Source organism: Typopeltis vanoorti, chromosome 5 (genome assembly GCF_054136105.1).
Source record: "Typopeltis vanoorti isolate ZY-2024b chromosome 5, IOZ_Tvanoo_1.0, whole genome shotgun sequence".
Taxonomy (NCBI): domain Eukaryota; kingdom Metazoa; phylum Arthropoda; class Arachnida; order Uropygi; family Thelyphonidae; genus Typopeltis; species Typopeltis vanoorti.
Genome location: NC_143553.1, coordinates 46,585,939 through 46,598,356, shown reverse-complemented (window position 1 = coordinate 46,598,356; position 12,418 = coordinate 46,585,939). Strand labels below are relative to the sequence as shown.

At 35.9% G+C, this 12,418-nt stretch overlaps 1 protein-coding gene across 1 annotated transcript in view; it reads left to right on the top strand.

The window, feature by feature from the left end:
* LOC150106356 (lipase maturation factor 1-like) overlaps positions 1-12,418 on the top strand; it is a 239,147-nt gene that overhangs the window by 100,745 nt on the left and 125,984 nt on the right. The window contains exon 7 of the mRNA XM_090393097.1: positions 1,148-1,315. Coding sequence (XP_090249223.1) covers positions 1,148-1,315 — 168 coding nt within the window. The remainder of the gene's footprint in view (positions 1-1,147; positions 1,316-12,418) is intronic.

The window sequence follows — 12,418 nt, the reverse complement described above, 5'->3', positions numbered from 1 at the left end:
TTTTGAAGTCAATGCATAATTGTTTTAAGAGTGAGAGGGTGAGAGAAAGGTAGAAAATTAAATTAGAATTGATAACTACTTTAACTTGTATGGCATTATATAATGAGTTTAATAAATATTTTGGTTCCTTACTTACATGTGTTTCTGATCATGATGACTGACCCTGACCCTTCATAAAACTTCGAACCTGTGATCATGTGTGTGTGTGTGTGCGCGGGATTACCCCAATTGAAAGTAGTAGGGCACGACTGCAAATAAAATAAGCCAGAGAACCCAAGACTTCTAAGAATTCAGTTAACATTATTAGTGGCACCTGATAATCTATGTTTATCCTAAAGGTTAAGTTTATCTCTAACTTTAAGACCCAGGCTGGTGCAGATAAAAAATAAATTTTGTCCGAGTGACCAGGATAATTCATAGAATTCAGAGAACAGGTAATCTCTGGTGGACCTTAAAAGGCTAAATTACGTAAGAAAAGGTATAAAAGAAGTGAGACATAATGATAAGACTAAAATTAATGAAGATCACATAACAATGACGCAACCGACTTAACAAAGAGGTACATGCGATAGAATTTGGTATAGCGGCTGAAATAGGAAAGGATAAAGTTAATTATATTGCCTCGATATATCAATATCAGAGAATATACAACGCAACAGCATCATTATATGCAAAAGTAACTCTACCATAATTAACAGTGGTTCTTGGTCTTGTTGGAGATGTCATATAATAATAATAATAGTGAACTCCTTATATTTTTTTTCAGATGAATTAAATGTAAAATACATCTTTACCTTTTTGGAATAAATTAACACAGAAGTGTAATTACAATTGTGCAGAGTTTTTTCTTATTAAAATTTTTTAAAAAAATTGCTAGAATTCAGAAATTTTTTTTTTTTTCATTTATGCACTTTTGTTTATTTATTCATAAACATTTTATTCATTTGTTAATCTTTTGTTTTTTAAGCAATGTGAAATATGTTTTTATTGAATGACTGTTTTCTATATTTTCAGGTTGCTAATTAAAGAAAGGGTGTATTACACATGAAACAAAAACGTTACCTTTCTTTAATTGACCACCATATATAAATGTTTTTTGAGTCATTATTAAGAAAAATAAATTGATGGTGTGTTTTCTATTTGATAGACACAGCCTGTGCCAAACCCAATAAGTTATTATTTGCATCAGATGCCAGAGTTATGGCATAAATTTGAAACACTGGGCAATCATGTTATAGAATTAATTATTCCTTGGTTTGCTTTTCTAACAAGAAGGTTTCGAATACTTTGTGGCTTTTTGCAGATTACTTTTCAGGTCAGTCTTTTAACTAAATTTTAATAAATTCAGTTTTACGAAAGCAGTCAGCAAATAAATTTATGTAGAAGTCTACAAATTTATGAATTAATAAATGTGTGCAAAGGCCTTTAATAAATTAATAAACTTGACTTTTATATATTATATTTAATAATACACTGGTGTCCAAAACCTAAGGATGAACACTATTTCTGAAGATTACAAATGCAAATTCAGACAAAACTGCTTTTAGCCATTTGTATAACTGACGATTTCGAGTAGAAAGTGGGTACTTATTCAAATTTTTGAATCACATGAAGGGTTACATGATAGCACTCAACAAGGTAAAAGGCTGCACTAAGCAAATTATGTTTCAAGGAAGCTCTTTTCATGAAGGAATAAAGTTGCAACCTTGGATGTCTTGTAATGTCTCAAAGACATCATCTACATGATTTCATGCAGGCAAGAATTATTGGAAAGCTTGAAAGCCTCAGAATTGCTGATATTGTAAGAGAGTTTTGAATCTCACATAGCATTGTATCCAGGCTCTGGGCAGCATTTCAAACCAGTGGAATGTATTCCAAACATTTGTTAAGAGGCCACCTCCTCTCTACCATGGAGCATGAAGACCGATTTTTTGGTTATAAGAGCAAAACATAATTGAAGCATGCAGGCAGGTCAGCTTGCAGGGTGGCTCAATTCAAACACAGGTGTGCATATATCTTGACAATCTGTGGCAAGATGTCTGTGAGATGTAGGCCTAGAGTCTGCCTCCCTTTATTCACAGCTCCTTATAGAGCACATTTTTAGTTGTATTGTATTTATAAAAAATGGACAAGATATAAATGTGGACTGATGTACTCTTTACAGATGAGTCATTTTAGTCTTTCCTCTGATTCTGGATGACATTTGATCTGCTATGAAAGTGGTACTCTTACCATCATGAGAATGTTTTTGAAAGAGAAAGATACATTGGTGCTGGGGTCATGGCGTGGGGAGGCATTATGCTTAAGGGCTGCACCGAGCTACAAGTGCTGGAAAAAGAGACTATTACTGGTGAACAATAATGAAGTTTTTCAACATCATGTTTAATTGTTGTGTGGTGAAGAGTTAATTTTTATGGATGACAGCGCCACACCACATCTTACACGAGCAGTGGAGAGACTTCTGGAGACCAAGGATAGTAATTAAATTGAGTGGCCAGCATGCTCCCAGATCTCGACTCTATAGAACATGTTTTGGATGCAATAGGGAAATGCATTGCTGCTTGAAATTCTCTTCCAGAAAACAAGGCCTTATCCTTGCACTAAAGGAGGAGTGGGCCAGTTTGCCTCAAGAACTCATGAATCACTTGGTGCTAAGCATAGTACAACATTGTGAGAGCTGCACCCCAGTTTGGGTTGGGCATATTCCATACTGAAATATCTCTTCGCATAGTTTTCTATAAGCACTGTACATTAATTCCTTAACTATGTGCTTAGGAAATTTGTAACTTTTGCTAAAAACACATTACAATTTAATTTTAATTTAATACAAAATTGATAACACAATTTTTTGTGTAATAATAATTTATTAGTATACTGGCGATAAATTTATGTTCATATTTGACTGTAGTCATGAACATTTTTTCATATACAGGTAAAAATGTAGTTCATCCTTAGCTTTTGGTCACCAGTATATATTTATATCCCTAGCCAATAATCCTGCATGTAGGATTATGGATGTGATAAAACTTACACTATATATAAATATATATCTCTTTTGAATTAACATTGAATATCAATTATGTAAATATTTTAGATAGTATGAGGTATGTGCTTTTTTTTAATAGCATACTAACACATTACATAAAATATTACTTTATTTAATAAAACTAATATTGTATTAATGTTATCAGTCCTTATTGACAAAGAAACAAAACATTAAACATACAGTAGGTCGTGTTCTGAACTAAGAAACTAAAAATTCAATTCTGTTATTTGTTCTGAACTGAACAAATAACAGAATTGAATTTTCCTTCTAATTTTAACTAACCAAATGGCCACAGGGATAAAATATACCAAAATTATAAGCCTCATATTCATGTTACTTCAATAGCATCCAAATGGTATATTTACTTCAGTGGACACTTCACATCCATGTCATTATTGTTGATGTGTACATATCAAGGCCGGTACAGTGGTTAAGGAAAGAAATCACTTGGTAAAACACACACAAATAAATATTCTTTAATAACAGTGATAGATATACAGAAATAGTCAGTGCGGTTAGCCTAGTGGCTTTGCACTTCGCAACCATATGCCTGAGGAAGGAGTGTCCCAAGTTCGATTCCCGTCGAAGACGTGAGAAACTTGAGGATCTTCATCTTCAGGCATAGCCAAGTTAGCCGGTCTTGGGCACAGGCAGTAGGGTTTTTTTCTGCCAGTTTATCTGATGTTTTTCATCCCGCAAGCAGCCAAACCAGCCCCGTGAACATATGCTTCTACAGCCAAAAATATATCCCCCCCCCAGCGGCAGACTAGGCGACAGGTCGGTTGGGAGTGGTACTAACAAGTCGTCACATCTAAGTAACACGCGGACCCTGCATAGGAAGCAGGAATAACGCGTAGTGAAAGAAGAAGATATACAGAAATAATCAAAGAAATTTACAAAGAAGTAGTCGCAAGTTTTGCTACTCCTATTCAAGAGTGGTTATTAACCACTCTTGGATCTCACACTCCTTAACACTGACTTAATGGTCAGTTTTGATGTCTCCTTCTTATTCACAAATGTTCCACTTAAGGACACCCTGGCTCTAATTTAAGCAGAATTTCCTCCTGATACCTCAGCCCTGTTTCATTTCACCAGGAACTCGGGCTATTTTGTTTGGCAAGAAATATTATACAAACAAATTGAGGTAACAGCCATGAGTTCCCCTCTTTCTCTCCCCTTGGCTAACTTTTTCATGGAGATATTTGAAAAGAATGCCCTAAATTCTTCTCCCCTTAAATCCATTATTTGGCTAAGCTATGTGGATCATGTGTTCGCAATTTGGACACATGTCCTGGACACCTCACACTTTCCTATCCCATTTCAACATTCAACATCCAATGAACCAATTCACAACAGAAATGGGACTACCAACAGTCTGCCCTTCCTAGACACCCTGGTTACAAGACAACCAAATGCATTTCTGAACTTCACCATCTACAGAAAACCCACAGACATAGGAAAGTACATCCATCAACACTCACCCCCTCCCCCAAGGCAAATTGCACTCACCACAGAACACCCACATAAAAAACATCTTTTTGCCCAGTGGCTACATCTCCCACCAGATAAAAAGAATCTGTCACCACGTACCCATACCCTCCCCCCCCCTCCAAATATTGATTACAGCAAATCTATCACCATCCCTTATATTCTTGGCATCTCATAAAAGGTGGCCAGGATCTTTAAAAAGCACAATCTTGTAATCACTTATAAATGGCACAGAAAGTTAGCAACTCTTATCTTCTCCTCCAAAGACCAGCTGCAACTGTTCATACTATGGCCAAACAGCAGGACAGCCAACATCTATACATCAGAACATCAGGACTACATCTATTTCCACAACTATGGATGCTCAGATTAGCAGACCATGCCCAGGATACCTGGCACAGTTTCCGTTGGAAAAATGCCACTTTACCTCACCGAAGCAAATTTAAATTTGAATGGCTTTGCCTCAAATCTGCTGCAGCTCTTACCAACTATCCTAGACAAAGAAACAAAACATTAAACATACAGTAGGTCGACTGCCTCTCAAAGCCAATAGGGGAAGTAATCATATGACTTTAGGTCATCCTGTATCTCTCTTTGTTAGTGAAGTGTGCCTGCATGCGCATGTTTGATGCCAGTTTATTAATCCATGAAGTATGCCAATTTAATTTTGTGAAATATAGGAAGTAATAATTAAAATTTTTTAGTTATTATCTACTCTGTGTTGTCAATTTCTTGAAACACATGATGCATAAGAGTCAACATATAAGTTTAAACACCAGGATTTCTGTAGTCATGTGGAAATGGCATTTGCTTCCACAGCTAGTACTAGGCCACCCAATAATGAAAGACTGTTCCAGGTTCAACTCTAATCAGACTAGAAGAGCAGGAATTCCAGACTATGCACAAAAATAAATAAAATTAAAAAATAAGAAAAAATCCCTCTGAAAAATACATATACACAGTTTCATTTTGGTACATATGAGGTGTGGCTGTTAAATAATGAGACTGGTTGCAAAAATGTGGTTTATTATTACAATTGTACAACTTAATTGCTATCCCCCCCTTCAACATACTCCCCTCCTCTATCTATACACCATTGCATATGAATTTTCCATCATTGGAAGCAGTGCTTCAAGTCATCAGGTGTTATCTGCTTCAGTAGCGCTGCCGTTTTTTCCTTTACCTCATCCACTAACTGAAAATGGGTGCCCTTCAATGTGGATTTCAACTTTGGAAAAAGGTAAAAGTCGCATGGAGCTAAGTCCAGTGAGTAAGGTGTATGCACTGGAAAACTCTCATGTCACCGAAAATGAAAAACACAAGAAGGAGCAAGTCAAAACTGAAGGCAGTGGTGATAGTTTTTTTTTTATATGAATGGCATGATAATGGTTGAATGAGTACCAGATGGTCAGACAGTTAACCAACATTATTACCTTGAGGTTCTGGCCAAGCTGAGAGAACTAGTGAGGAAGAATGACCCAGTTTGTAGAAGAATAACGCTTGGCGACATCAGGACAACGTTCCAGCCCACAGTTCACTGTCTGTAAAGCAGCATCTGGCTGATAAGAAGATCCTAGTTGTTGGACCATCCACCTTACTCGCTGGACTTAGCTCCATGCGACTTTTACCTTTTTTTCCAAAGTTGAAATCTGCATTGAAGAGGACACCCATTTTCAGTCAGTGGATGAGGTAAAGGAGAACACCGCACTACTGAAGCAGATAACACCTGATGACTTGCAGCACTGCTTCCAACAATGGAAAATTCATGTGCAATGGTGTATAGATAGAGGGGAGTATATTGAAGGGATAACAATTAAATTATACAATTGTAATAATAAACCACATTTTTGCAACCACTCTTGTTATTTAATAGTACTATCGTAAGTACTATCTCTGTTTCCTGCCATAAGTTATCCATGAATGCACCTTGTGAAAAAGGTAATTATTTTGGCAGGTACACGATCACTTAAGTGTGATATGTGAGAAAAGAAAAGATATAAGAGTTGTAGGTAGAAACAAACAGATAAGAAGAGAGAGAGAGAGTAACGATTGTGAGCCTACTGCCACAGTATGTTAAAGACAGACTAAGGAGAATAGCCATGATTGCAAATAAGTCATGCATAGGTTTTGCTGGAGGAATGGATGTGGGAGTGAGTTCGACGGATAAAAGAACTAACATAAGGTGGGTGGTTTGCATCCAAATGATTTGGATTTAGGTGTCTTGATAAAGTGTGGTTCAGTGAGAGTTCAGAAGTACAGAATAGGGAAACTAGAGGATTTTTTTTTTGGAGTGGGATGCAAGCATCCCAGAGGTAAGTGAGTGTATAATGATCACATGATGTTGAATGGAGCTCCTCAGGTTCAGAACTTGAGTGGAATGATCATCACAAGGTGTGAGAGAGGTTGCAGAATGAAGAGAGTACCGCAGTTCATCTGTTTAAATGCCAGAAATATTTGGAATAAGGGATAGACATTGGTTAGTTCAACTTGGCCAAAAGTTATAGACAGTAGTGAGACTTGGTTGACAGAGGATGGTATAATTGTAGGGATAAAATGGAAGGAGTATAGTATTTTTAGAGCATACAGAGAGAACAGGATGGGAGGGATTAGGGGATTTTACTTTACTAATGATAGCAGAAGTATTGAAGCTAGAAGGAGTAGGGATACGTTAGGGATGCAGAGGGCAGGTCACTTGAGGCTATCTGGTGTGAGATAGAGGCCAACAGCATAATGTGTAGTTGGTTTCTGCTATAGGCCAGTGGGTATGAGGGAGAATGTAGACGGCATGAATTGGAAAATTATCACATTGAGTATAGGATGAGTAATTGTTATGGTGACTTCAATTATAGGGGACAGAAATTGGAAGGAGGAGGAGAAAAAATTGAATTATACAGCTATTATGGGATAATGTGTAATGGAGGGATCGTGAAGTTCGAGAGTGCTGGATATAGTGATAATATCAGAGAACTTAGCAGTTACCAAGGTAGCCATGTTGCCTCCATTTGGGAATAGCAATCATGTGATCTTGACCTGGGAGATTACCAAACACAGAATTTTTGGTTAAGAAGTGGAATGTGTGGAATTATAAAACAGGTAAATATGACAAATTGATGAGCCAGCTTAGAGCAGCACCATGGCATAAGAAGGAAACAGATGTTAGCCATGTTAGCCATGCATAGGAGATGGTCAAGGTGGTGTTTGAAGAAAGCACTAACAGACCGTATCCTTTGAATCAGGAGGATAAATCAGATTGAAGTTAGATGGATGAGCAGCACCATTTAACAGGAGCTGTAGGAAAAGAGAAAGGTGAACAGCAAGCTCATGAGTAGTACAAAGCACAGACAGAATGGATGAGTTGTATGGTAAGAAAAGCCAAAGCTGATTATGAGAGGAAACCATCTGGTGAGGCCAAAGGAATTCCCAGTGTGTTCTTTTATTGTGTATTGAGTAAAAGGAAGAATGGCCATGGAAGAATGACTTTAATGAGTGCTGATGGTAGGGAGAATTTAACAGAAGTAAATGAAATAGTTGTTACTGAGTGATCATTTTGCAAGGATGTACCATCCAGGTGGAGATATCAATGCTTGATATGATAGTGACCAATCTGAGAATAGAGGTAGATGAAAAGGTGCTTACAGTGTTACAGAATCTTAATGCAATATATGGCCATGAGAGTAGATGTGATATCAACCCATGTATTGAAAATATGCAGTGGAATTAGTAATTCCTCTGATCAAACTGTTTAATTTAAGTCTTAGTTATGAGAAGGTGCTTGTGTAGTGGAAAGGAGACAAAATAGTTTCATTGTATAAAGATATCTCCAGGAAAGAGAGGTAGCCAGTTATACACTAGTTACACAACAAAGTATATTGATAGATAGATAGATAGATAGATGATCTTGTCCCCAGGGGCCATCCCCACTCCACCTTCCTCTCTAGTGTCAAACTCCAGCCCTTCTCCTTCACTTGACCCAAACACTGCCATGACTGTAAAAATCAGTTAAAAACAAACTCTTGATTGGAAACATATCTACTAAAAGAAAGTGTCTCTTAGTTCTTGAAAAAATCAAAATTATTCGTGAGTTAGAACATAGTGTGAAAAATGTTGAATTGTGTAAAAGGTTTTCTATGTCCTCTTCAACACTGTTGAAGAGGACATAAACCACTCTGAATTGCCAAATTTAGTCTTTACATAGCTCTTAGACTTAACATACATATGACTTTATCAAAACCCATGACAAAAGTTAAATTTCTTTTTTTTCTTTGCCTATCTTTTCCAAACTTTCCCAAACTTTTTTTTCCCAGCGAATCCAATCAAAGGCAACAAGAAATACCATAAACAAGCTTTTTCCAAATTCCCAGTGTCTTTCCATTCTTTCACTTACGGCAAAACCCAAATCAACAGTAGACCACCCTTTTCTAAAACCAGACTGCTCTTCTCTTAGACCTTTCTCTATTTTATCTGTTATTTTTTGTTGCTATTATCCTTTCATAAATCTTTGCACAATGACACAATAATGTTATTCCTCTATAGTTACTACACTCCCTTTTTGTAAGCTGCCTTTATATACTGGGACAATAATTCCCTTGGTTCATTATCTCTCTCACCATTATATTCATTCCAGTTCGTTTTGCTATGACTTTCATTTTATTTAATATATCTCTAAAAATGTTTTTTTGTTTTCCCATTAATATCTTCTTCCAACGTTATATGTAAATTCAGCCCAACTTTTTATCGTTTCCTTTTTAACGATTTTTTTTTTTTGCATGTCTCTTTCTCTGATTATGAATAAGTCTATCTTCTAGTCTTCATAAATTTCCAAAATGCTTTATTTTTTAAATTTGACTATTTCTTTAACTCTCTCATTCCAACCAACGTGTTTCTTTTCCTTTTCTGCTTTCACCTGTTTTTCACACACCTCTTTAGATGTTATTCTAAACCATTACACTCAAAAAATTTCCCATTTCCTCTTCTATGTTATCTGTAGTTAAATCATGGACCTTAGATCTATTCCAAGACTCAAATTCTTGCTTTGCTTTAGACTGTTTCAACATTAATAGCTTCAGCTTTCTATTTCTTTTTTTCTTGTCACATTTATCTTCCATATACACCAAATTGGCTATAAGAAGCATGATCTCTATCTAAAGCAATATTTATCCAAACTATAGTCATTCCATAACTTATTATCATTGTTTTTAGTTTCTTTTGTGTATATTTTTATTTTGTCCATTGTCTTTATCCAGTCTCTGAATGTAAAAATATCACATATTTCCATCTGATGCATTTCCAAAATTCTGTATATCTGAATATTTAGGTGAGCTTTGAAACATTTCTTGTTATACTTTTAGAATCTATAAATATTAGGTTGGTTTGGATTAATAGTTTGTCCATAACTAGGACTTCTAATTATTTTTTAAGAAAATTCAGTATTTTAGTATTTTTGCATATCTTCAAAAACCAATTTACTTGATTCAGTTGCTAAAAATGTCATTTGGACTACTTTTTTTTTTTTTTAATGGCATTAGTTAATTCAAGTGATGTAATGGTTTCAGGGTCTAGCTATAATTAATATTTTTCTATCTTTCGGAAACAAAAGTCACTGAGTTTATTTGTAATACCCTCAATCCTATACATGGGAAGTTATTCATCCTGATGTACAGTAGCATTGTTGATGGGCTGAAAGTTTTTGCAATAAGAAACTTATTAACATTGGATTTTGAAGAACTACAGATTATGCTCCTTATGAAATACATAAGAAGAGAGGTTTCTAAAAAAAAAATGGAGAGAAAGAGGGAATGAATAAAGAAGAAATAAAACTCTTTTTTGAGTGTATAGTTGAATGAGAAGGATTTCAGAATAGCCCTTGTATGCATTTTCAAAGATTGGAAGAAGGAGAATTATCGTTAACAGTTCAGATGAATGCATACTATAGAAGTACTTGTGAAAGAGTATAATGAAATTGTGAAGACAGATTTTTAATTAACCTAATTGTTCTCTTCAGTACAAAATCTAGGATATTTAGGAAGCTCTTAGGAGCATCTCCAAATGTGAGAACACTGGTCAGTGGGTGGATGGATTTGCAATATGTATGAAGTTAATAGTTGTTCATGGGCAAAATAATTATTGGTGTAAATTACATTAAAGACTCCAAGAAATAATATTCTTGGTTTCATCCTTTATCCAAGTGTAAGCAAACAAAGTTTGCATGTGAAGTAACTTCACGACTGGGCTACTTGTATATAGAAGCTAATGACTTCACATTAATTGCCTTAGTATTTGGCAAGACACATATCTTTACAGACACTTATACCCTCTGTCCAAAAAGAAATCGAACTTTTCAAAAATAGAAGAAACTAGTGGCACCGCTTGTTGTATCTTTTTGTTGTTGAAAGCGGCAACCTTCATTAGTGTTGTGTCAACTGTTTATGACATTTGTTTCATTAGAAGCCAAGTTATAGTGCCAAGAGTGACAGTGTGTTTTGACGAATGGTTGGAAAATGAGTTTCAAACAGAGAGCTGCAATTGACTTTTATGTTAAACTTGGTAAAAGTTTTACTGAAATGCATCAAATGCTTCAAAAAGCATATACGGTGATGAATGCTTATCTCGTACTCAAGTTTACAAGTGGCTTAAGCAATTTCAAAGTGGTCGTGAGACGCTTGAGGACAACAAAAAGCCAGGCCATCCAAAATGTGTGTGATTTCATCAAAGAAAACCCAAAATCGTTCGTGAGATTGATTGAAGATGAATTGGGTATTCCAAAATCAACTGTGCACAACATTTTGACTGAGAGTTTGGGCCTTCGTAAATCGAATTCGCGATTTGTTCCCCACAAGTTGACCGACGACCAAAAAAGTATCAAATTGAACACTGCAAGGACCTCATTAAAACCGCTTGTAAGGACTCAAACTTCCTTGAAACAGTCGTTACTGGTGAGAAACTTGGTGTTTTGAGTATGATCCCAAAACTCCACTCAGCGCCAGAGTGCTGAGTGGAGACAACCAGAAGAGGGGCATCCAAAAAAAAGTCGCTTGGAGAAGTCAAAAGTAAAGACAATGGCGATTTGTTTCTATGATTCCAAGGGCATTATCCACAAAGAATTCGTTCTGCCTAGCCAAACGGTCAATGGTGAGTTTTATCTCGAAGTTTTGAAGCGATTGATAGTGAGAATTTGTCGCATACAGCATGAATATCGTGACGACCGACCATATGCCAAAACATGCTGTCACTCTTGGCACTATTGAAACAAATGTCATAAACCGTTGACACAACACTAATGAAGGTTCGCTTTCGACAACAAATAGATACAACAGGTGGTGCCCCTAGTTTCTTCTATTTTTGAAAAGTTCAGTTTCTTTTTTGGACAGAGGGTGTATAATGCTATGCATTATGGGAAGGGCCACTACCCAGATCAGTTTTGACTTTTATTGAGGTCTTACCAGTGGGAGCCAGATCCAGAAGTGATACCAAGGTTGAAGTAATGCAGAAATCATATTTCCATATACAAGTAGTCAAAAGGTGTCACTCCTTATTAGGAATGACACCTTTTGTGGATTAGAGATAGATGTTAAATGCTTTTTCACTTGATTATACTATAAATTAAAGATGCCAAGAAGTTAAATTCCTGGTTTAATCCTTTATTCAAGTGTAGGCAAACAAAGTTTACATGTGAAATACAACTGGGCTACTTGTATATAGAGGCTAATATCTTAATCAAAATAATGATTGGTGTGGGAGAGAGAGAGAGAAAACCTATTTTTTTTTTTTTTTTTTGGCTGCTGAAGAGGCAATACTTGATTTATTTATGCCAAGGAAGATAGAAAGTAGAGTCATCCAGAGAAATGGATGTTGTTGCCACAAGTAAAATGCCCAAGAAAGTTTTTT